Consider the following 26,566-nt stretch of genomic DNA (forward strand, 5'->3'; position numbering starts at 1 on the left):
TTTATCACTGGTTCTTAGCTTCTGAAATACTAAAATAATCATGCTCACAACTATTCCACATCCTAATGGAATTACCCCCAGGAGCTCCTCAGGAGGTAAATGAACCTCTGAGATTCAAAGGCAATGACTAGAGTCAGGTCAAAGGAAGGAAAGGAGTCCTCATTAGGTATGCAAGTAATGTTCTAGAAAATCATTACAGGAGGTGCAAACTTCATCCAGAAAGTGACCATGCTAGAAGGTATAATGTAGATTATTCCTGTCCAGCTACAGTCACTGTAGAACTGGTGATTAGTCAAGGTAAGGGCACTAAACAAGGCTGAGCACGGGTCTTGTTGCCATGTTTGAAAATTAACAGGTCCTATTAATTAAAATTAAATTTGTCACATAAATAGGGAATCTCAATAAAATTCTTAAATTTTTTTTAGCATTAAGATTAACATAGTTTATCCTCTCCTTGTTTCAAAGGAAATTTTTCTTAGTAATATTTAAGAGGAACAGTAATAACGATAAATTTGAAGAAATAAAATTGGAGTCCTATAAAACTACAGAAACAACAACATTTTAGCAAGCATGGAAATGAAAAGTTGAAAAAGAATCAGGAATCTTCTACTTACAAAATTTGAAAAGACAGAATTCTTAGCTGAACTTTAAAACACCGACAGTAATAGGTCTCAATCAAATTAACTTATAAACAGGTGGAAGCAGATAAATTAACTCATAAGCACAACATCAAAGAACTATCAGAAACATCTGAAAAGTTTTTATTAAAAAAGTTAGTTACCATGGACGAAGCAACTCTAAGGCATCTGTAAATCTGTTACTTAGAAATAAATTCAAGGCCATTGCACATTCTTCTAAGCCACTCTTGAGATCCACCTTGGCTGACGATGAACTGAAGATCAAGAAACAAATACACTGAATTTCATTGCTTTTCTATTAGTAAGTTGTCCAAGTGAGGTATGCAGGGCAGGGAGCCAGGGAGGGACAAAGAGCTAAGGACCGCCAACCCCAAACCATGCGCATGGTCTAAATCCTATCACCTTCCATGCCTATTCAACATGGCTGACAACTTGGCACACCTACCCCTCATCATGCAACTAAGCCCCACTTTTCCATCATGCACCAGATGCCATGACACCTTCCTGGAGACCACTATGCGCACAGCAGCCCCACCCCAAACCCTGCCTCTTTTGAATCACTCAATCAGGCCCTGCCTGCAGTACCCTTTACCCTCTAAAAAGTAAGACCCCAGGGCTAGTGTTGTAGCATAAAAAACTCCTGCCCAGAACCAGTGCTTGTTGAAAATATCCAACATGGCTGTTGGCCATGTTCTCACTATCACCTATGCCTATTATAATATTATCATAAAATTATCATGCCTAACACTCCCATCATGCACCTGATGCCATGATACTTCTGAGAGTTCTTTAAAAGGCCAGAAATTGGGCAGTCACCAAATCACTGGAAATCCCTATCCTTTCCTGGAAAACTCTACCCAAGCACCAGCTCCTGTGCTGGTAGATCACATATATGGTTGACCTCAAATTCCATAGGTGGCAACCTACTCTGGAACGTGCACTTTGCTTTGCTAATAAGCCGCATTCCTCTGCTAACCTTTATGTCTTGTCCTAGAATTCTATCATGTATGGCAGATGAGAACCTGGAACCCTTGCCCAACCTCCTCCCCAGCTAACAGGCTGATTTGGCAAACAAAAATCTTAACAAAATAAACTTGAAAAGTTGAGTTTTCATGCCACATACCGTTCAAACTCATTGTGTGAAGCATGAAAGCAAAATCCCACTTCAGCTATTCATCTATCAGAAATAAGCTCTGAAGGCAACCCATGCAACTATGCTCTGCTCCCAGGTCTCCTTATGGGTCCTGTGGTTACACAGATCTTAGCTAATGCTGCACCAACTCAGAGCAGCCTGGCTGACCTCCCCCCCCCCCAAAAAAACCTCACTGCTTTCTCTCCATACCACCCATTATCATCCAAAAGTTTCTTGTGCATGTAAAGTACTTATGGACATATTGTCAAGGAGGTGGTTTCAGTCACTGCTGTCCCACCAGTGCCTGCAACAGTACCTAGAACATAGCACATGCTGAATAAATGATGACTAGAGGGGTGAGTGGGTGGCACTGCTCTGTAGAGAGAGAGAATCTGCTTAGAATTTAAGGTACCTCTCCCCTCGGGTATAGCAGACCTGAAACAAGCTCTTAACAGAGGGGCAGCAGCCAGAGAGCTAGACACTGCTTTCCAGGGAATGAAGAGTTCAAACGAGAATGCCACAAGTTTATAGGTAGGACTTTACAAGGAAGTTGCTTAATATCTTCCATTATCAGTCCATCACCAGCTTCCATCAGTATCACCTCCTGAACATCTCCTGATTTGTCCTATTTCTCTCCCTCCACCTAGTCCCAGTTAGCTCTCATGTGCTGCCCGGAGTCCCCAGGTCCCTATCTCCCTATCTCCACTACCTATCCTGCCATCAAATCTTTACCTGGAATTCATTCAACTTTTTAAAAATTTATTAATTAACCAATTAATTTGAAAGACAGAATGACAGAGACAGCAGAGGAAGGGGGAGAGACAAAGAGAGAGAGAGAGAGATCTTTCATCTGCTGGTTCACTTCACAAATGCCTGAAACAGCCAAGGCTGAGTAAGGCCAAAGCCAGGAACCAGGAATTCCATCTAGGCCTCCCACATGAGTGGCAGGGGGCCAAGCACTTGGAGCATCATCTGCTGACTACCTAGGTGCATTAGCAGGAAGCTGGATTGGAAGCAAAGCAACCAGAACTGAAATCAAGACTCCAATATGGGATGCCAGCATTACAGGTACTGGTTTAACCCACTGTGCCACAATGTTGCCTCTCATTCAACTTGTAAAAGAAATGTAAAGTTGTCAGAATCAAAATGGAGTCCCTATGTCAACACTAATAAAAATAAATAAAGCCAGGGGATTATGATGGAAGTGTTCTTGCAAGTAATTGCCTCATAGAAACTCTTACAAAAGACTCTGCCAGATCCACAACAATACAAAGAAGCCACCACAGCTTTATATAAAAAGTAGTTCCACAAGGACATCTGCCCAGTAACTCTGTTCAACCTTACACTGATGTCACCCTGGTTATTAATCATTGAGTACAATGACTGAAATGCTTCAAAACATCTGATGTAATCCTCATTATTTTTGCCTTTAAAAACTTCTCCTTGCCTCAATCCCTTTGAATTCACTCCTAATTTACTATGGCATGTGTGTTCCCTTTGCATTGGTCTTCTTTTCACAAATACATATCAGCATTCTTTGAAGAAAACCTAATTTTTTACATTGCAAAATTAATGTTTCTGGAGTGCTAAATATATGCCAGGCACCCTTCTAGGTGCCAGCAATACCGCAATGAACAAGACACAGGATTAAAGGCTCTCAAGGAGCTTGTATTCTACTAGGGAAGGAAAGGCAGACTTGTACAAGTAGACCAATAACAAAATCACCCCAGCTTGGGATAAGAAGTCTGGGGCGGAACCTGGCTAGGAAGGGATGGGTGCATAGAGGTCCAATGTTAATGAACAGTCATGAAAAGCTCTCCAAAAGGTGGCACCTGAGTGCAGTACAGTGGAGCCACCATGGGCATCTCCAAGCTGGGAATGAGGCAACTAAGGCAGAGAGCAGGGGGAAATAAGAACAGAACACAAGTAACCAAAACCACCAGTGGGAGAGAAGATAGATTTTATTCTAAGAACAAAGAAACACACTGGCTCAGAAATCCTCACTCCCTTTCTCATGGCCCCTTCCCTTTAACTATGTATTAGATTTTCCACTCTTACTTGCCACCTGTTCTCTCTAAGGTTACAGCTCTTCCTTTATTACCAGGAAATGGACTAAGAATAGATACCAGTCCCCTTGCCAAACAAGCCATCACCTCTGCATCTCAGCTGGCCACACCGCAGTGTGGGAGGATATATTACACCTGTGTATTTCACCTGCTCCAGCTCAGAGATAAACAAAGGGGGATTCAGCACCTGCACACAAGGCAAATTCAACCTTTATGAGTGATTTACCATGCAGTTCACCTGGAACTGCCACCATCAACCCCTTCAGAATGGCTGTGCTACCACATATTCTGCAAGGAGTGGGAGAGCAACTCTGATCTTGGCCGGTCCTTCTCAAGTCCTTCTCAAGCATCTCTCAAAGGCTCTCGCTCCTCTTCCATCACTTCCAATCTGAATTCCGAAACACACTCCTGACTACTCCTGACTATTCCTTCTTTCTGTTTCTCAAACTGCAGTGTACATTAGACTCACCTGGAGGGCTTGCTAAGCAGACTGCTGGGTGCCACTCTCAGTCTGCCTCAGTAAGCCTGGGGTGGGCCCAATAAGTACCCAGATCATATTAATGCTGCTTTAATTCACCTTGGATACCATTCTCAGACTGCTCTTCTCTTCCCAAAACAGATGATCATCTTACCACCTCCTCAGATTAAGAACCCAGACTGGCTGCCATACATGCCATAGAAAGCTGGACCTCTTCACCTCTCCATGCCCTGGAATTCTGGCCCCACTGCACCTGTCCAAACAGACTGGTGTGGTGAGCAAGGCTATTTTACAACAGCCAAGTATCTAGCAAGAAGCTCATCAACGTGGCACACCCTTCAAGCCTAGTGGGATGGAAGGAAAAGTTCCTGCGCTGAAATCGGAAGTCAACAGTGCCCTCCTCTTGCCCAATGACCTTCAGAAGTTGTGTATCTTGCCTGAATCCCTTGCCTCATCTTTGACGTGCCCCAGTGTCCTCCCAGTGGGACCTGTGACTGAGGAGAAACACATCAGGTTAAGATGCTTTAGTTCCCGGGCAGCTTAATCACACAAGAACCACACCCACACACTTCCTGTCCACACCTAAGCTTGGCTCCACATCCAACCATCCCTGCAATACGTGCTGATTGTGCACATGCCTGTGAAGACTGCCGATTAAAACCCAGAGCAGGAATTTTTATTGTTTAGTTTTCTGGAAGAAAAAAGCTACGGAATCTGCAGATAAACTTAACACACCACGTCCACCCCTTCTCCTCTCACATAAGAGCTTCGAGAGAGTTGGCACTGACTCTTCTCCTTCCCCACCAGCCACTTACCTTCCACCACCAAAACCTGGCTCCTGCCCCAATTCCTGACGCCCTCCTCGCTGGGTCTCTGAGGACCCAGCTTCAAAACAAAAGGATGGATACTTCCCACCCCATACTGGAGCAGACATCTTTGCAAGCCCTGGCTCTGCTGCCCCGACTCCATAACTCAGCCCTCCCCAAACTCTCTGTGGCCACCATCTCCTCCGGTCTTCCTTCCTCACACATGCATCTCTGTAGCTCCTGCTTCTCCACTGTCTGTGTTCCTGAAGGTTCCTCCCTCCCACCGCTCTCTGCTCTTTCGGTTTGCTCTCTCTGGGAAACAGCAGTTGCTGTTCATGGCTTCAGTAACTACACACATGCTAAAGATGTGTTGTCTACAGATCCAGCCCCTTGCTCTCTGTGAGCGCTATGCCCTCATTGATTTCTGGCTTCTGTAATTTCTATTTATGTTATTAGAGCTTTCAACTTCACATTATAAATAATTGATGGATTAGTTACCTAGGAAACCATCACATGACTTGGAGAATAAGTATGAGACGCAATGCTTCTTTCTGAAGAAAACTCAGACTTCCACAAGCGGGGACAAAAGGTAATGTGGAAGTGTAAATGTCTTAACTTCATTTCTATTCTTCAACCCTTTCTGTCTGTCGTGAGGGTACAGCCCTAAGGCACGCTGCCAAACACATGAGTATCACAAACACACACGCAAGTAGCTAAATTTCAAATGCAAAATCCAAAATACTGTCTACCTTTAGAAGTTTAACAAACCCAAAAGGACTAGGGAAAGTACAGTACTTTTTTGTGGTATAAAACTGCCTTAACAGAGTTGCTTTAGTAACTCATAAAGAAACAAAGAAAATTTCAAAAATCAATTCTAAAATGGGCTGGATGGGACAGTAATTAAACAAATATGATATTGCATGAAAATATCTAATTGAAAAGAAGAATGATATAGTATCTTAAGCTTAAAAGGCAGATTATTAAACAGAATACTTAATATGATACCAATGGGGGGCTGGCACTGTGGCGTAGCAGGTAAAGCCGCCACCTGCAGGGCCAGCATCTCATATGGGCACCGGTTTGTGTCCTGGCTGCTCCACTTCCAATCCAGCTCTCTGCTATGGCCTAGGAAAGCAGTGGAGGATGGCCCAAGTGCGTAGGCCCCTGCACCCACGTGAGAGACCCAGAAGAAGCTCCTGGCTTCAGATCAGGCATCTGGGGAGTGAACCAGCAGATGGAAGACCTCTCTCTCTGTCTCTACCTCTCTCTGTAACTCTGTCTTTCAAATAAATAAAAATAAATCTTAAAAAAAAAAGAGGGGGTGGTGGTGGGAATTTAACCTAGCAGTTTAAGATGCCAGTTAGGACACCCTCCACTCTACATGGGAGTACCCAGTTCCTGTCCCTGGCTCTGGCTCCTCCACTCTACATGGGAGTACCCGGTTCCTGTCCCTGGCTCTGGCTCCTCCACTCAACATGGGAGTACCCGGTTCCTGTCCCTGGCTCCGGCTCCTCCACTCTACATGGGAGTACCCGGTTCCTGTCCCTGGCTCTGGCTCCTGATTCCAGACTCTTGCTAATGCAGACCCTGGGAGGCAGTGGTGATGGTTCAAGTAACTGGGTTCCTGCCACCCACCTGGGAGACCTGGACTGAATTTCCGGCTCTGGCCCCAGCCTGGGCTCTGCTGCAATGAGCATTTTTCCTTCCTTTCCTCCCCCTCTCTCGGTTGTCTGCCTCTCAAATTGACAAAAATTATTTTTTCAAAAATAATAATATCTTAAAAATAATATCTTAAAAAATTTTAAGATAAAAGATTCAAAAGGGAGTCGTGTCCCCAAAGCTGAATTTAGTTTTGTTTCTGCTCTTAATGTAACACTGGTTCGCACAGCAGCTGCTGCTCTCCTTTCTCTAATCTGCAAATGGTACTGCACCTGCCTCAGCCTCTCCCTCCCCACTAGTGTGTCAAGTACAAAGCACTGTGTCCACCAGGATCACCTTCCCCCAAAGAATGGGCTATTGTCCCCTGGTGCCCTGGGAGTGCCCCCACCACCGCCTCCTGACCTGCTCCCTTGAGAGCCTCCGAGCTGTCTGGATGTGCGTCTTGTATCGTAGGATGCAAAGTGAAGGTTGCCTGTTGCCATATCGGAGTGAGGTGAAGATCTGTTCATGAAAAAGGCAGAGTGAGGCAGTTATTTCTTTGTACAGCAAGGAAAGACCACACAAATACAAGCCCATAACACGAGCCCTCCAGCAATTCTGTACAACTCAATTTTATGTCTTACCAATGTTGGAAATCAAGGAACACAAGTCTGTCATTGTGCTTGGAGCACTTCTGAAGGGCACTGCCACGAAATAACTCACTTCTGTTTTTTTCTTTTGTACACAAAACATGAACTGACATACTCAGATATATCCTTCTAGATCTCCTCCCAAGTAAACCTACAGATATTTAATTTAAATTGTATTAAAGATAATTGTTATATATGTTTCACTAAAAAGGAATATTATATTTATATTTACCCGTTTCCTCTCAACAAACACAGTTGCTTTATCCTAGTGTTTGCCCAGCATTCCACTGCAGGAAAGTATTGTACTTTACTTCCTGTCCCTCATTGCTGGGCACAGCAGTTGCCCCCACGTTTTTGTTTTTATAAGCTACGATAATGTGCCCCTTACCCATCTGGCCTGATTATTTCTTGAAGGTAAGTTCCCAAAATCAAAGTCATGCATTTTATAAGTTATTTTGGTTCTAATAAACTGTCTGATTCCCCATTTCATGTGCACCATGGAGAGCTGAAAAGTGACACAAAGGTGAACGTTCATGTGGTTTACAGAATCATAGATCCAGATGCACTATGACACAAACCAAGGTGGGCAGAGCCACTCCAAGAAAGAAACTTGCAGAAAGATTTTTACAGTAAGTCCTGTGTGGTATTATAATAAAATTGCCAAGCTCCTCCCACATCCATTCATCTAAACAGTGCACATCGCATAAAAAAGAGCTGGAGTCATTAACGGAAGAGGCACAGAAAGCGGTCCTGTCTATTCCTTTGGGGATTTCTTTTTTTTTTTTTCTTTTTTTAGTTCTAAGACATGCAATGCTCTCAGTTGAGCTTAACTATATCCCACCTTTCAGACGTTCCAATGCCCTGTAATATATAATGCATTCAGCATTTCAGCATTCATCTTATCTCGGAGACTGTCAAGTTCCATAAATTTTATACATCAGGAAGGGGCAATCAATGTTTTCCTTGCAAAGAGGGTTGGGCACAGGGTGGTGGGAGAGAAGAAAATTCCTTGGGCCGGCATTGTGGCACAGCAGGTAAAGCCATCCAATGCTGGAATCCCATGTGGGCGCAGGTTTGAGTCCCGGCTGCTCTATTTCCCATCCAGTTCCCTGCTAATGTGCCTGGGAAAGCAGTGAAGGATGCCCCAAGTGCTTGGGCTCCCTGAAACCACGTGGGAGACCCAAATGAAGCTTCTGGCTCCAGGCTTTGTCCTGGCCCAGCTCAGGGGCAGTGAACTGGGGCGGTGAACCAATGGATGGAAAATCTCTCTCTGTCTCTTCCTCTCTCACTCTCCATAAATCCGCCTTTCAGATAAACAACGTAAATCTTCAAAGACGGAAAGAAAACTGGCTGGCACCGCGGCTCACTAGGCTAATCCTCCGCCTTGCGGCGCCGGCACACCGGGTTCTAGTCCCGGTCAGGGTGCCGAATTCTGTCCCGGTTGCCCCTCTTCCAGTCCAGCTCTCTGCTGTGGCCAGGGAGTGCAGTGGAGGATGGCCCAAGTGCTTGGGCCCTGCACCCCATGGGAGACCAGGATAAGTACCTGGCTCCTGCCATCGGATCAGCGTGGTGCGCCGGCTGCAGCGTACCAGCCGCGGTGGCCATTGGAGGGTGAACCAATGGCCAAAGGAAGACCTTTCTCTCTGTCTCTCTCTCTCACTGTCCACTCTGCCTGTCAAGTAAGGGGAGGGGAGGGGAGGGGAGGGGAGGGGAGGGAGAAAACTCCGCAGAGGAGGGTAAGTGTCCTTTGAAAGCAGGTTACCTTCCACCACAAAACATTTCACTAGGAGGACAGAAGGGGCACTTACATAAGCAAGACCCCAGGGAAGTGACTTGTCAACTGTGTATCAGCAGAGAAAGGATGCCACAGATTAAACAGGCTGTCTACCCTTTTGAACTACTCTGCCCATCTGCTGTCTTAAAGACTCATTAGTGAGGGCTGGAAACACAGGGTCTCTGGAATATATTGGGAAAACACCCCCATTCATTGCTGACCTTTGGCTTTAACCATAAGATTCTCATCAATGTTATCACAGTTTCCCTTAAAGTTTGGTTGTGAGGGGGTACTAAAAGCTTCCTTCTACAGAGATCATATAAATTTTACCTGTTAAATAAACCATATGCCATTATTTTTATGGGTAAATTTGTAGATTTACTTCTAATTAGAGTATACGACACAAGACAGTGCATTGCATTTTTTAATAATCTTTTGCAATTTTTACCAAGATCATTTTTCACCACTGTTTTTCAAGAAAGATGATTTTTTAAAATTGTAATTAATGTATTGATTTTATTTGAAAGAAACATGCCAGAGAGAGAGACTTTCCAAACGCTAGCTTATTCCTCAAATAACCTCACTAGCCAGGGCTGCACCAGGCCAAAGCCAGGAACCCTGATGTCAACCTAAGTCTCCCATGTGTGTGACAGGGACTCAAGTACTTGAGCCATCACATGCTGCCACATAGGGTGCATGTTAGCAGGAAGCTGGACTGGAAGTAGAAACCAGGTCTCCCATGTGAAATGCAGAAATCTCAAGTAGTGCCCTAGTTGCCCACCAGAAACCTGCCCTGCCCAAGCTCGCTTTGAAAGGCCCACATCTTTCCCCCAACGGTTTGATACACCGTACTTATAAAACACTAAGTATAAACACACGTATACTGTGCCAGGCAAATATTACACATTCCAAAGTGCTGCAACAATTAACTGGGAGGCCATTAGACTAAGCCAACTCCAGCACCTCAGATTCTTTGGTAAGCAAACCAAAACTCTGCTCAATGTAAACATTCAAAGGACACTTAAATATAATCAATCAGAAACCGCCAACTAACCTGGACGTAGGGCCTTCTCGCTTTGACCAAGCAAATATTTGTCTGGCTCCTTCAAACATGTCATACGAGTTTCCCCTTTATGCCCTGTTTGCAGAACAGTGCTGCCTGATTCATGAATCACTGCATGCTCCAGGAAACCCATCAAAATTACAATGTGCCGAAGCTTATCTTTTAACACGAGCTATAATTATAGAGCTTTATCTGGCACAATAGACAGGAATTTAGCAGAACGTAATAATCATTAATAAGATATTTTTAGATTTTATTCATTTATTCATTATAAAATTTAAATTAGATCCTTTATGCTTTTATACACATACATGTACATGAAATTCCAGGAATTCAACAGAATTTTTAGATTTATAGTAACATGATAATAAACACATTCCGCCACAAACTGACTTTGTTTTCAACAGTGTTTTTAGGTACAGACTTAACATTCGTTTGAACTACTGTCTTCTTCTTCATTAAGCACCTATTTTCTAGAAGCAGGCTTTTAGCCTAGCAGTTAAGATGCCTGCATTCCACCTCTGAGTGCTGGGTTTGGCTCCCAGCCCCAGCTTCCTGATGATGCAGACACAGCAAGGCAGCTCCACTCGGCCATTGCAGGAATTCGGAAAGTAAACCAGCAGACAGGAGCACGTGTTCTCTGTCCCTGTCTCTCAAATGAATAAAGCTTTTAAAAACTTTATTTTCTCATTCTTTGTAAGCAATGTTTCAATGTCCCGGCTGCTCCACTTCCGATCCAGCTCTCTGCTATGGCCTGGGAAAGCAGTGGAAGGTGTCCCAAGTCCCTGGGGCCCTGCACCCATGAGGGAGACCTGGAAGCTCCTGGCTCCTGGCTTCGGATTGAGGCAGCTCTAGCTGGTGCAGCCATCCGGGGAGTGAACCAGCAGATGGAAAACTTTCTTTCTCTGCCTCTGCCTCTCTGTAACTCTGCCTTTCAAATAAATAATATAAATTAAAAAAAAAATAAATGTTGCAAAAACACAGAGAAAATGGAAGAGCACACACACACACAAGTATACATAAAGCCCATTTTTGAGTATGGTGTGAATAAAATTTAGCTTTTTCCCATATAGGTATACAAGGACTAACATCCTTTAGCTATTTGTTAGCTTGAAAATAAGGCAAGAGCAAGTCTGCATGTCTTTCTCAGGTTAACCTGGAGCACTGCCTAATAGTGCTTCATTCTCTAGGGGATCTAACTCTATTTGACTTACTCTTTACTGCTAAGGTTTTATTCTGTAAAATTATGTGCTAACTTGGAGATTGTTTTGATCAGGGAGATATGCAAATAATTTATCTGGTAAGGTTACAGTTTTATTATCTTGCAGATTAACCAGTTTTATACATGACAAATCTAACATTTTTTTGCCAGTTCCCAAAGGCTCTCAGCCAGTTTTACTGTCTTGCTGATTCACTGATAAATACATCTGTGACATGATTCCATGATTATTGTACATCAGCATGCTGCATTACAGGGCAATCTCTAACACAGAGCAAGTGTGCACATGTGCACAGGCCTGTTTCTGGGCATTCTGTTCCACTCTCAAATTCACCTCTTTCTGTGCCACACGCACAATTTTCATTATTTGGCTTTCTAACGCCTGTATGCCAATGGGGGCAAGTCCTCTACTTTATTAAATGCTCTTTTTCTTTTTGGGGGAAGGGGGAAGGCTCATTACACCTTAATTCTTACTTATGAATTTCAGAATCAGTCATTATAAGGTTATAAGAACATCATGACATTATTAGAGAAATCTGCAGAGAACTGCTGTCTACAATATTGTACCTTCACAACCATACACCATACATGATTCAGGTATTTTCTCTTTCAATAAAGGTCTTTAATGTATGAATACTTCACTTAGGTACATATATCCTTGCAAAATTGCCATGCAAGATCTTCACACTGCTCCCATTTCAGACTCTGGATCACCAAAGTAAGCATATTTAAAAAAAATTAATTGAATAAAATCACTTGTTTCACTCCAAAGAATAATTTAGATATTATACCCAGATGTTTCAAGAAATATATTTTTAACTAGTAAAAAATATTGATCATAAGTTGATGGAGGCTAATGAAAATAATATACCATATACCAATTACAGATATTACTATGCTAGAAAATATGCCCTTGTTTTGTCCTATTTCTATTGCTCTAATTTTTTTTTATTTATTTGACAGGTAGAGTTATAGACAGTGAGAGAGAGAGACAGAGAGAAAGGTCTTCCTTCCATTGGTTCAGCCCCCAAATGGCCGTTACAGCCGGCACTGCACCAATCCAGAGCCAGGAGCCAGGTGCTTCTCCCTGGTCTCCCACACAGCTGCAGGGCCCAAGCACCTGGGCCATCCTCCACTGCCCTCCTGGGCTGCAACAGAGAGACGGACTGGAAGAGGAGCAACCGGGACTAGAACCCGGTGCCCATATGGGATGCTGGTGCTGCAGGAGGAGGATTAACCAAGTGAGCCACGGCACTGGCCGCGCTCTAATTTTTAAAAGTTTTCTTTTCTTTTCTTTTTTTTTACTTATTTACATTTTATTTGAAACGCAGAGACAGATGGAGAGGGATCCTCCATCTGCTTGTTTACTCCCCAAATGCCCTCAATAGCTAGAGCTAGGCAAAGCCAAAGCCAGAAGCCTAGAACTCAAACCAGGTTTCCCATATAGGTAGCACCATCATCTGCTACCTCCCTGGAGGCACATTAGTAGGAAGCTGGAATCAAAAGCAGAGGAGCCAGGACTCAAACCAGGCACTTGGATATGGGATGAGGTCGTCCCAAGTGGTGCTCTAACCACTGAACCAAACACCTGCCCTAAAAGTTATTAAACAGCCTTATTAAAGTATAATTCACAGACCATAAAATTCACCCACTTAAAAAATATAACCAAATTTTTCAGTATATTCACAAAGAAATACAACTATCTCCACAATCTAAGGTTAGAGCTTTTTTAAAACAAACAAACAAAAAAAGCTTTATTTATTTACTTGAGAGGCAGAGTTACAGCAGAGAGAGGGAAAGACAGAGAAAGAGAGGTCTTCCATCCACTGGTTCACTCCCCAGATGGCTGTAATGGCAAGAACTGGGCCAATCTGAAGCCAGAAGCCAGGAGTCCCCTCTGGGTCTCGGGTACAGGAGCCCTAGCACTCTGGCCATCCTCTACTACTTTCCCAGACCATCAGCAGAAAGCTGGATCAGAAGAGGAGCAGCTGGGACTTGAACCTACACCCATATAGGATGCCAGCCAACTCACTACACCATAGCACTGGCCCTAACTTTAGCACACTGTCATCGATATGTACCAACCCATTGGCAGTCACTTCTCATTCCTCCTACCATCTCTAGTACTAGGTACTAGGCAATTACTAATCTATTTTCTTCTGTGTGTATTGATTGGCCTGTTCTGGACACTTCATATCTGTAGAATCATATAATATGTGGTCTTTCATAACTGGCTTTTTTCACTTATGTTTTGAAGGTTATTTTTTGTTGTAACATCTTACATGACCTCATTCATTTTTTTTAAAGATTTATTTATTTATTTGAAAGGGTTACACAGAGAGAGGAGAGGCCGAGAGAGAGAGAGAGAGAGAGAGAGAGAGAGAGGTCTTCCATCCAATGGTTCACTCCCCAATTGGCTGCAACGGCCGGAGCTGCACCGATCTGAAGCCAGGAGCTGGGTGCTTCTTCCGGTCTCCCACGCGGGTGCAGGGGCACAAGGACTTGGGCCATCTCCTACTGCTTTCCCAGGCCATAGCAGAGAGCTGTATTGGAAGTGGAGCAGCCGGGACTAGAACCAGCGCCCACATGGGATGCTGGCGCTTCAGGCCAGGGTGTTAACCCACTGCGCCACAGCGTCAGCCCCAGACCTCATTCATTTTTATTACCAAATAATATTCCACCTCATAGCCATACCACATTTTGTTTATTATTTCATTTGTTGATGTATATGGATTATTTCTACTTTTTGGCCCTTCTGAATAATACCATTAACACATTAACATGTGTATACAAGTTCTTATGTGGACATTTTCATTTCTCTTGGGTATATGCTTAGGACTGGAATTCTGAAACCATATGGTATTTCTGTTTCACACTTTAAAGAAATGCCAGACTGTTTTCCAAAGTGGCTGTATGATTTTGTCTTTCTATCAATAATGCATGACAGCTCCAATTCCTCTACAACTTAGCTAACACATATTATTGTCCATTTTGGTGGGTGTGGTGATGCCTCATTGTGGTTTTGACTTACATTTGTCAAATGACTAATAATACTATAAATGCTTTAGGTACTTATTGGCCATTTGTCTATCTTTGGAGAAGTGTCTATTAAGATTATTTTACCATTTTTAAAATTTTTTTAAGATGTGTTTATTTATTTGAAAGCCATAGTTACAGAGAGGGAGGGAGATGGGGAAAGAAGGAGAGAGGGCGAGAGAGGGAAAGAGGGAGGGAACAAGGGAGGGAGGAAGAGAAAGAGAGAGAGAGACCCTTCATCTGCTGGTTTACTCCCCAAATGGTCATAACAGCCAGGGACGGACCAGGTCAAAGCTAGGAGCCAGGAGCTTCTTCCAGGTCTCCCATATGGGTACAGGGGCCCAAGGACTTGGGCCATTTTCTACTACTTTCCCAGGTGCATTAGCAGGGAGCTGGATCAGAAGTGGAGCAGCCAGGACTTGAACCTGCGTCCATATGGGATGGCGGCACTGCAGCACTCACTGTGCCACAGCACCAGTCCCTATTTTACCATTTTAAATTAATTAACGTCTTTTTATTATTGACCTGAATATTGTTCTACTTTTTAATCACTAAGTAGAACTATTTTACAAATGAAAAGTTTATGGCTATTTTTCTTCATACTTTTCCCCTAATTCACATTATAATTGGTAAAATCAATTTAAATTTAATTTCCTCAAGAAATCCAATACCATGTGCTATATTCCTGAACAATGAGATAAAAGCTAGCCTATTTAAAAAAGGGAAAAACTGAAATAAAATGTCAAAAATTACTATAAATGCATTTACTGTTCTTCAGGCTTTTTCTTATATTTTTCACTTTTATTGTTGAGAGGCAGAGAGACAGAGACAGGCAGAGTCCCATCAGCTGATTCACTCCCAAATGCCTGCAATCACTGGGGCTGCACCAGGCTGAAGCCAGGAGCCAGAAACCCAACCAAGGTCTCCCACATGGGTGGCAGGGACCCAACGACTTCAGCCATCATCTGCTCCCTCCCAGCATGCATAAGCAGGAAGCTGGAACTGCAAGCAGAGGCAGCACTCAAACCCACACATTCAGACACGGAATACAATAGCTGGCCAAATGCCCACCACAGCCAGCTCTTTCATCAAAGCTAAAATCCCTCCTCAGAGGAGGAAAGCAGTGAGCGTAGATAGAGCAACTGATATGCTTTGGGAGGCACCATGTATAAGATCAGCAATCTGAATGGTGTCCTCCAAAGCAAGGAAATGCTGGCTTCTGATGCCCTCTGGACACATACTGCTTTATGTTATTAGCCATTAGCTACATGGACAAAAACGCACCAGCCCAAATTCTGCCCAATGGATGACTCCTTCAAACAGCCATTCTCGTGGCCCATGCTACTCGGGATGAGAAAGTAAAAACAGCCCAGAAATCAACAGATACTCCCCGAACATCATTTTACTGTTGTCCTCAATCCCGTTTTCTTGTCTGTCACCAGTGCTATCAAAATCAAAGGAGCATAATTTCAACTTTTTCTCCCTGCCTTGGCTCTTTCTTTTAGAAGGAACAAGTAAAAAGATGAAAAAGGCCAAAGAGCAAGCACAAACCAAAGCTGTCATTGGTCTATTCAACAAGAAAGTGATGGACTGAAACACTGGATAATCTCACCCTAACTGTGCTTAATCAACCATAACTGTGAACCTTAATAGTATCCGTGGGGCTTCTGATTTTTAGATTCTTTGTGCTATTCTATTTTTTTTTTTAAATTTAAAAAAATGATTACTCACAATTTTAATCTTCAGGGGAAGATTCAAGTATACATGTATATTTTGAACAATTTAAGTTCAAATTCATGAAGAAAATATTCAAATAAGAATTTAAAGAAACTGATCATTCTTTTTATAGCATACATAGCTCAAAACGAACAGTTCTCCTAAAACATATGTAAAAACAGCATAATTTATTATTTTTAGCCCTTTCCATGTGAAGAAATCAGAATACATCACTTTCCAATGTGTTTCTAAGTTATTTTAGTACTTTTAGAAATCTTGCAAATTTTCACCACTTTGAAAAACATATCTTTTAAAAATATTTAATTAAAATTTTTAGGATAAAGAGATATAATGTGGCAACATGCTAGTGAAAAGCTGTAAATTATTTGCAAGCTAATTTATGAATGCAATAGACCATTAGCCCCAATGCAACTTCAGCTATATTGATAGAAGCTCAGCAACCAGAATGAGGAAAACAATAGTCTTCCCTGAGTTCCTTTAATTCTTTTCCTTTTAAAAATAATTGTCTCTTTGCCAGAAAGCAGAACTGTATCACAGCACCTGGTATAGTGCCTTGCCAAGTAGAAACCTGCAATAACATTGTTCCAATTGATTAAACAGACAAGCAAAGGAGCAAAGCAAGGACTATACCACTCTCCTACAAGCAGGCCAGCCACACCTGGCCTATCTGGTGTCCCAGATAGATTGTCGTAAGATCTTTGGTAGACATCGGTTGAAAGGCCCACATCCCAGACTGGAGTGTCTACATTTGAGTCCAGCTCCAACCCCAATTCCAGCTTCTTGCCAGTACAGATCCTGGGAAGTGCAGGGATGACGCAAGTGGCTGGGTTCCTGCCACCCACGCAGGAGGCCCGGGGTGAGTTTCTTTCTCCTCATCCTGGCCATTGTGGGCATTTTGGTAGTAAACTTGTCTGTCTCTGCATCTCTGCTACTCAAATAAATGAATGAATGAAAGTTAAAATTTAAGAAACAGGAGACTAGCTGAGAAATGTAACAAAGGCCAAAAGCCAAGGAGAGAAAGCACTCAAAGACAGTTTAACAAAAGGAAGCGTTCAGCAAGTGAAGACGTTTAACTTGGCAGAAAAAAGAAGGCTAAGAAAAGCAAAGAATATGAAGCTCCCTGGTTCAACTGGAATATTTTGATTCATCCTCCCAGACCACCATCTCTGGAGCTGAATCCTACCCTGCAATGACTGAGAAAACACACATTACAATGTGATTATATGGGACAGAATCCTAAGTCAAATGAGGAAAAACTTTAAAACTAGATTAAAGGTATTCAGAAGTTCTAGGTACTATTCTTGTACTTTTTCTATAAGCTTAAAGTTGTTACAAGAATTTTTTTTTTTTTTTTAGTTTTTATTTTAAGGCAGAACAATAGAGATACAGAGAGAAAGATCTTCCAACCATTGCTTCAGTCCCCCAATGCCCTCAAAAGCTAAGGCTAGGCCAGACATTAGCCAGGAGCTCCATGCTTGTCTCCCACGTGGGTGGGCAGGGCCCAAGCACTTGAGCTACCATGGTTGCCTCCCAGGATATGTTAGCAGGAAGCTGAGTGGGAAATACACAGAGCAGAGCAGATTCAAACCAGCACTTCGATACTAGACACGAGCACCCCTAGAAGCAGCTTAACCCAACACACCACAACACCTGCCCCCACAGTAAGTGTTTTTTGTTTGTTTGTTTAAGATAGCTTAGTGGTGAGATGACCTTGCCACAAAAAGGGAAGGATGGATATAAAATAGGAGGGGCCACACAATCTCAGGCCCCCGTGGACCAGCTGGTGCCATGCCAAGCCCTCGCGTCTTGGGCACACTACAGTGAGCAGTCACAGGGGCAGGGCAGCAGGGACAGCCAGTGCAAACACAACAGGATGAGACTCTCCCTCCCAGACCAGTGTTTGCTCCCTATACTATTTCTTCCTGCGCCCAACCTCATCGGGGACGGAAGAGAGAGTAGGGGACCTTTGAGAAGGGAGATCTAGGCCTGATGCAGAGATTAAATGTTTATTTCACAGAGCATTTACTCCTTCCACAGCTCTCAGAAACCTGCGTCACTCCAACAGGGACAGCTTAAAATCTGAACAGATGATACCATCGCTGACATCTTAATGTTTTTTCCTGTGCTCACACATGAGAGTTCCAGAGTAAAGGGAGAACACGTAGAAGGAATAAAGGTTTCTTTTCCTATAAATAACAAAGCACAACCCAGACTTTACTCACCAAGAAAATGGAAAGCAAGGCTTGCTGTCTCTTTCAAAAAAAAAAAAAAAAGAAAAAGAAAAAATAAAGAAACTCCCCTCCACGGTCCACAGAAGCCACCTTCCTTGCCCAGTCACAGGAAATTACTAACAGATTTAGAGCAAAACCAGAGGCTGTGTCTTTCCAAATTCCTTTCTTAGGCAACGTAAAGCACACTCCTTCCCCATTATTTAAAATAAGTAACCATGGAATGTTAGACTGGCAAGCCACAGGGATGTCTCCTGTTTCATTCTGCTGGTTTTCTTTGCTGATTTTTTTTTTTTTTATTAAACCACACCCCCCCAAATCTCTTCCCAGGTGGAGGAAAAACTTCATACCTAGTCTATTCATTGCCCTTTTCCCAGCACACCCCTGTGGTGTGATGCAGGAGAAAGCAAGCTGGGACATAGGACTCAATGCTAAGTTCCTGTCACAAACACAGTGTGGGTATGGTTCTTAGGTAAGGGCCTCGGTGTGTCCCTATCGGCAAAGCAAGCCCAGGAGGGAGCCCAGTACTTGCCCTGCCTACATGGCAGGGATACTGTGAAGAAGAGACGTGGTCCACTTGGTAACATCACTTCTTAAATGGAAATATCACACACTGGAAGCAAACGTAAGTGGTGCTGATGTTATTAAAAGAGTTAAGTGATGGGAGCCAATAACTTCCCATTACAGAGGCCATTACATTGCTGCTACTCAGCAGTCCCACTGGCTGTTTCCTGTGGCCACGGAGCAGAGGCCGCATCAGTAGCATTTTGCCATTTTCATTCTGTCACTCCCAGCAGGGATGTGGCTATTTTCAGAACGCAGAGCAAATGCAGGTTTCAGCATGATAAGGATTGGAGGTGGGTGTGGAGGGGGACAGTTTATCATTTCTTTTAAAACATCGCATCCTAGGGGCTGGAGCTCTGGTGAGGCAGGTTAAGCTGCTGCCTGCAATGTCAGCATCCTATTGGGTGCCGTTTCAAGTCCCAGCTACCCACTTCTGAACCAGCCCTGTGCTAATGAACCTAGGTAAAGCAGTGGAAGATGGCCCACGTGCTTGGGGCCCTGACACCCATATGTGAGACTCAGATGAAACCCTTTGCTCCTGGCTTCGGGCTGGCCCAAACCTGGCCATTGCAGCCATTGGGGGCTGAACCAGAGGACAGAAGATGGATCACTTCTCTGTATCTCTTTGAAATAAATATATACATCTTAAAAAAAAAAAAAAAACAGCCTAAAACAAAAGTCAAAGTTTTCTCAGGCTAGCCAGTCCATCTCTCCTCTGGGTTCTTTGGTTGGAGTTTACAATTCATTACAGCATGAGTACTGGTCTACCATACAGTTGTGCGGAGTAGCTGATGAGCTGTGTAAGGCCAGGAACTGTCTGTCTTTGCTCAGAGATGCACAATGACTGTTTGATGACTGAATGGCAATTTTACTGATTCTGTTAGCACTGCTGTGTCAAATACAGTCTGTTCCTTGACATTTTATGTCAAATAGATGTAGGTCATGGAAAATACCCATGCGACCTTCATCTCCAAACAAGTAGCTTTCAATAAATACCAGGGCTTTTCCCACAAACATCTATTAGTATAAAAACAAATAAAACAGAAGGAGAAGCACATAAGTACACAATTAGACCCCAGAGGTGAATTTTCTTCAACCCTTCAATATGTGACTGTTTTCAAGTGAATGTGGCTGTAATTATTTAGTTTGGGGTATCAAACAGTCATACAACATGGTTTTGCTATACAGGGATGTTATTGCTTTAGGAAGAACAACAACAACAACAAAAGAAAAAAAAAACTCTAAGGTTTAATGGCAAACAAAAGCTATGTTAGGTCCTGGTTTGCTAGATCACAGGAAAGCTCAAGTTCTGCCCCAGCTATGACCTGAGAAGACAGTCCTACAGCCTCAAACACAAAAGAAATTCAAGATTTGTCCCATGCTTTCCTGCTTTTTAAAATGCAGTCACCTGTAATGACCTTAAAGAAATTATTCAAGAGCCTGCTAATCTAAAATAAACACCAAAGAAATCCACTCATACCACTTGAATGGTTGCTAAGGAGGTTCACACCAGTGGACTGATGAACTATTTAAAAGAGTAAGTGAATGAAATTCACATCGAACTTGCATTCTGTTTGTCTTCCTCATTTAAGCACCTAAGTCTCTCTGGCTGTCAGTGACTGTGTAGAATAACACGGTAAAGTGACTTCTTACCTGGTTAAGTTACCAGGGCCATAAGACATTTCTGTTAACGTCTTGATGTTAGTCTAGAGGGACGTGGCTAATAACCACAAGCCTGTCCTGTCCCATGTTGTGTTTACCATATCCTGAGTGAGGACACAGTAAACATTCTTACTGTGTACACAGATGACACAGTTGCAGGATGCTTAATTCATATGAAGGATAAACAGAGTCAAGATTCAAATAATCTTAGAGAGTCCTACTAGGAGGAATTTAGGAAGAACAAAACTGTTACTTTCAGGATAACCATTGAGCAAATACAAGTGAAGAGACCCACCTTAGCAAGAGTGCCAGTGTAACTCTTAGGGTTTTCATTGACTGCTTTCAAAATGTGCCGAGGGCCCGCACTGTGGCACAGCAGGTAAAACCGCCGCCTGCAATGCCGGCATCCCATATGGGCGCCAGTTTGAGTCCCAGCTGCTCCACTTCTGATCCAGCTCTCTGCTACATCCTGGGAAAGCAGTAGAAGATGGCCCAAGTCCTTGGGCCCCTGCACCCATGAGGGAGACCCAGAAGAAGCTCCAGGCTCCTGGTTTTGGATAGGCACAGCTCTGGCCGTTGTGGCCATCTGGGGAGTGAGCCTTTGGGGAGTGAACCAGTGGATGGAAGACCTCTCTTTCCCTCTCTGCCTCTGCCTCTCTGTAACTCTGCCTTTCAAATAAATAAATAAACAAATCTTTGAAAAAAGAAATATGTTGTGGCTGGGGTGGGGAGCTTGACTTGAGGATTAATAATTTGTCAAGTGGATACATTAAGGATGGCTACAAATTCTTTGTCACCCTTCCCAAGAAGAAGTGGGGTCTGTGGTCCCTCGCCTTGATCTGAGTTGGTCTCTGTGACTACTGGACCAATCCAACATTTGTTTTAGTTGAGGCGTCCAAGTCTTATGGACAAGCAGCTTCTATTTCCTGTCACTCGAATACCTAAAGCTTGGGACCACACTGCTATGCTGTGAGGAAGCTTAAGCACACGGGAAGAGGAACTAAGCTCTGTCCAAAAGTTTCAGCTACGTTCCCAGTCAACAACTCGTCCTGTCTAGCAAGGTAAATGTTCCATCAAGGACCTACAGCCTGAGCCACTTCTGGTGATTCCAAGAGAGCAGAGATGAGCCATCCCCTCTGGATCATGCCTAAACTGCAGATCCTTAAGCAAATAATCATTGCTGTTTTAAGCCTGCAAAGTCCTGTGATGACCTGTCACACAGGTATTGGTAAGTAGCACAGGAAGCATTAAAAGAAGAGTACTGTGTGTGTCACAATCAGAAATGACCTATTTGCACCCGGGGCTGACCAGATTATGCCTGCAATAGCACCCAGCTGTGGTTGCCACCACCTGGCAACTCACACAGGTCAAATGCCAAGAAATCAGAAAGCTGAGAAGTCTGAAACACATCACCTAAGGAAGAAATGACACAACTGAGCGTGCTGAGCCTGGAAATACAAAGATGCATGAGGGAAGTGGGAAGAATACCTCACATATTTGAAAAAGTCATTGGGTCAACTTATGCAGGATACTACAATGGTTTTATCCCCAGAGCAGTGGACAGGGGCTGCAGAGAGGCAACATTTATCTCAGTTAAGGGGGAACAGTAGTTACAGAGCCTTTCAGAAACGGAGTGGACAGATGGCCCTGGGGGTCAATATCTCTAGTGTAAAGTTACTCTCTATCCTCATCCGTTTTCAGATTTGCAAGGGTTCTAACTCACTACTTGGGAGGCAAGTCCTCTCTGCCACTCTGGGGAGACGGCTGATGTTGATGGGCAGCCATCTGTACCTAAAAGAAATCGTTGCATTTTCCCTCTTAGATTCATTGTCTAGGCTGTAGCATTTGCACGTTCCTTAACCGACCTGCTTCTGAAGGATACTATGCCCATATATGCCATCCCATTGTTTCTTAAATGAGCCAAAGATGTACAGAGAATGTGGTGTCAGAAAGTGGAAAGTAAGTCCAAGATGTCAGGAATATCCCACAGCGTGAGGCTTGGTTTTTGAGCCTTTTTCATGTTTCATGATGTGTGACATCCAGAAGTGATGGAGGAGGAAGCAGGAAAAGAGGAGGAAGAGGAGAAGAAAAGGAAGGGACTCTCCTGTCAGCCTCTGGCTAAGGGACATAATACAGCAGCTTCGAGGAGCACAGATATGTTATTTTCAGCACGATAACTTACAGCCAGCACCCCGTATGACCTTGAGCAATGGCTTTAACCTCTGTGCACCTCATTTTCCTCATCTGTAAAATGGGAGTGCTAAAGTGGTTGGTGCTAGAGATTTATAAAATAAATAAAATAAAAGAATAAAAAATTGATTTACCCTAAGTCCTGGGCCTGACACATTAGACTCAAAAAGAATCCACTTTATTTCTTTTGCAATAAAATAGGTAAGTGATGATACAGATTATTCTAACATAACCAGTTTCCTTTTCTCTTCCACTACACTGTGTGCAGAGACCATTTCCTACTTACTCATCTAAATCCAGAACTTACACAGTGCCTATCACATGCTTGTTGAACTAATTACATTATTTTCTACATTTCTTTACAGCTCAAACATCCGAAGGATGTGTGGCTTCAGATCTGAAGCAGAAGCAGTTGCCCCAGAAGGGTTTATTTGTCCTGTATACTTTGGGCCAAAAAGTACCTATGCTTCTACAGCTGAAAAATCACAATTGCAATGAAATAATTAGTTTGTGATTGCCTGTCTCACCTGCTAGAAATATCTATTTCATGAGAACAGACACAGTATCTTGTTCCGCATCATATTCCCAGGGTCTGGCAAGTGCTTTACAACAAATGCAGATATTTGTTGAATGAATGAATGAAATAAGTGAACAGATATAAAAATTTTGCAAGTCTAAGTAAGGCAGAGTTTCCTAATTTTAGAAATCCTTCCTAATTAGATGTGAAATTGCTGTATTTAGGTATGACAAAATGTTTAAAAATAAAAACAGCAGATGTTTGATCCCTGGGTGGTGGAGAACATTTCTTTTTTAAAATCCTTGATTTATTTTATGCTGTAGGAAGTCAACCAAAATTCTGGCACCCAAAATGCTCATATACCATGTCAGCCTCAGTCAAACATATTCTGTATCTACCAAGATGACTGGGACCAGTTGGTGTTTAAAAGTATTTTGACTACTGATCTCTGAACATATCAACTTTTAAAAATCACTTTAGCTAATGTGATTTTAAGATAAAGGAATGGGATCAGTACCCAAATTATATGAATCGGTTCAGTAAACTAAAATCATGACTAGCCTTTAACAAAGACAAATCATGTACATACAGGGGTTATGGTGGCAATCGGAATCTAACCTCTGTCTTTACAAAATGCTCACAATCCATTCATTTCATAATTCAGCAAGGATACAGTGCTAGCCTCTGGTGAATTCCAAACAGGGAAAGTGGGACATGATGACTAAGGACAGATGTTTAGACTTCAGGGATTGCGTCACAAGGAGAAAAAAAAAAAAAAAAAAAAAAGCACAGCACCAATTCCAATGCAAAATTAGAAAAGGGTGGTCATGCAAAGGTCACGTTCTGCGAGATGTCATTCACTGCAATCTGCTACAAGGAGACTGGCTGCAGCCAGTACAGCTCGGTCAGAGGGTGAGGGTTACGAGGACCCACAGCTATTTTTGAGAGCATGCCCCCTCACTAATCTTTAAGGTGTTAATCACCCTACCAAAGCGAAACAAAACCCTACAAAGAAGTCCGAAGAAGACATAAGACACACAGCATGAACCATCACCATCCTGCCATTGTTCTGCAGCGGGGAGTCTCAGCAACCCCGAAGAGCACCTTGCAGCCGCAGTAAACCAGCCATGGCATCCGGAAAGCGCAGCTCCTCCGCGCAGCGGCAGCAGCAGCAAGATGCGCTATTTGCTCCAATTGCAGCACTCACCCTTAAGAAGTTAAAAAGGGGGGTGGGAGGAGGCGGAAGCCCTAGCAAGACTGATATATGAAGCCTTTAATGCAGACAATGTCACCTAACAAAACCTGCGGGTCTCCAGTGACATTTAACTCTGGTCTAAAATTTTTACAAAGCTTTCCTTCGACTAAATCCTTGCAGATTTAAAGAGAACATTATAATCATATTCCTAGGAACTGCTAAATAAATACAACATACTCACAGATTTAGAGCAGCTGTTAACTTTGAAGGAATGAATACAGTTCCACTATGAAGATGTCTTTCCCTCTCTTCTACCAGATATTTTAAAAAGTCAATAAAAAAGAATTCTCAATTTAAAAGCCAACAAAATTCCTCAAATTCTGTTTTATTCCTTGTTCTCCAAGGAGACTTTCAATTATCAGGCACAAGCAAAGAAGTTGCCGAGGTGGCTGACAGCATCCCAGAGCTTTGCAAGATAGGATTTAAGATGTGTCAGTTAAAGTGGCAGCTACACTCACTGCTCACTGCTGGTAGTGGATGCTTCTGCAGCAAGGGATGCCGGGAGATCCCCCCTCCAATCTCTGCTGCAGCCTAATTCTAATCCATCACTGTTTAATTATCCTAGAGAAATAGGCAGGAAAAATACAAACAGCCTGGATTTATAAAAACTACAGGATCTTCTATGATTTTTCATCTAATCCAAGGCTTCATCTTCTAACCAAAAAGGGCCAGTTGAGAAATAAAAATCATTACTTGTTTTAGGGAAAATATAAGAACAGACTGTTGTTTGCAGTTGGAATCAGACTTTATATCTCATGAACTTCTAAAAATAAAAAAAAAGATTTTCTCTGAAATTTGTCTAATGGGTTAAATGCACAGACATTAAATTACTGAACTAAGTTAAACACACATGTGATATGACAATTATACCAAAGTAGTGGGGGACTGTGCTTTTAAAATAACATTTCAGCAGCAGGCATTTGGCACAGCAGTTGAGACACCACTTGGGATGCCCACATCCCTTACCCGAGTTTCTGGGTTACAGTCTTGACTCCACTTCCAATTCTAGCTTCCTGCTACGTGACCCCAGGCGACAACAGGTGATGCCTCAAGTTCTTGGGTATTCATGACTCCTAGCTTTGCCCTGGTTCAGCTCCAGCTGCTGCAGGCATTTGGGAAGTGAACCAGCAGATAGAGAATTCTCTCCCACCCCCTCCAGCTTTCCCTTGCTCTCTCTCTCTCTCTCTCTCTCAATTCTCTGCCTTTTAAAATAATATTTGACAAACTACTGGAAGTGGTTTTGATGCAGCAAAAGTAAGACTAAGATTAGGAAACATTAGTTCAAAGATTACAAAAAGTAACATAATTCTGAAGCAGGTTGTACTTTTTTGGGTTACATAAATATAAGCTCTCCTAGTTAGTGACCTGGAACATTTCTTGTCTCAGGACTCTTGTACATACAACAGCCAAAATGTTTTTATTATGGAGCTCACTATTTTTTTCTGATTATAAAAGTAATACCAGGGGCTGGCGCTGTGGCATAGCAGGTAAAAGCTGCCACCTGCAGTGCCAGCATCCCATATGAACGCCAGGTCAAGTCCCAGCTGCCCCACATCGGATCCAGTTCTCTGCTATGCCTGGGAAAGCAGTAGAAGATGGCCCAAGTCCTTGGGCCCCTCCACCCATGTGGGAGACCTGGAAGAAGCTCCTGGTTCCTGGCTTTAGGTCGCCACAGCTCCGGCCGTTGTGGCCAACTGGGGAGTGAACCAGTGGATGGAAGACCTCTCTCTCTTTTTGCCTCTCCTTCTCTCTGTGTAACTTTCAAATAAATAAATAAATATTAAAAAAGTAATACCAAATAATATATCCTGATGTCTCAAATTACAAAATAATAAACTCCTTGGAATGAACTGAAAAACAAAGAAGAAAATTAAAATGCACCATAATCTCATAACCCAGAGATAACCACTGTG

General features: G+C 43.0%; 1 protein-coding gene across 10 annotated transcripts in view; it reads right to left on the reverse strand.

The window, feature by feature from the left end:
• The window catches only part of TTC39B (tetratricopeptide repeat domain 39B), a 152,673-nt gene that overhangs the window by 53,691 nt on the left and 72,416 nt on the right, over window positions 1-26,566 (reverse strand). For 8 of the 10 annotated variants that reach the window (XR_016223799.1, XR_016223801.1, XR_016223804.1 and 5 more), the window contains 2 exons: window positions 7,182-7,280; window positions 782-892 (listed from right to left, as the gene is read on the reverse strand). Coding sequence is in view for 5 of the 10 variants with exons in the window: in XM_070052366.2 (XP_069908467.2) it covers window positions 782-892; window positions 7,182-7,280 (210 nt within the window). In the remaining 5 variants the exon portion in view is untranslated. Of the gene's footprint in view, window positions 1-781; window positions 893-7,181; window positions 7,281-24,452; window positions 24,472-24,834; window positions 24,974-26,566 lie in introns of those variants that run through there. The other 2 variants (XM_017341208.4, XM_089317302.1) reach the window with 2 other exon arrangements.

The sequence above is a fragment of the Oryctolagus cuniculus genome, chromosome 1, assembly GCF_051225735.1.
Source record: "Oryctolagus cuniculus isolate XC-2025 breed Fujian yellow rabbit chromosome 1, ASM5122573v1, whole genome shotgun sequence".
In the NCBI taxonomy this organism is placed as follows: Eukaryota; Metazoa; Chordata; class Mammalia; order Lagomorpha; family Leporidae; genus Oryctolagus; species Oryctolagus cuniculus.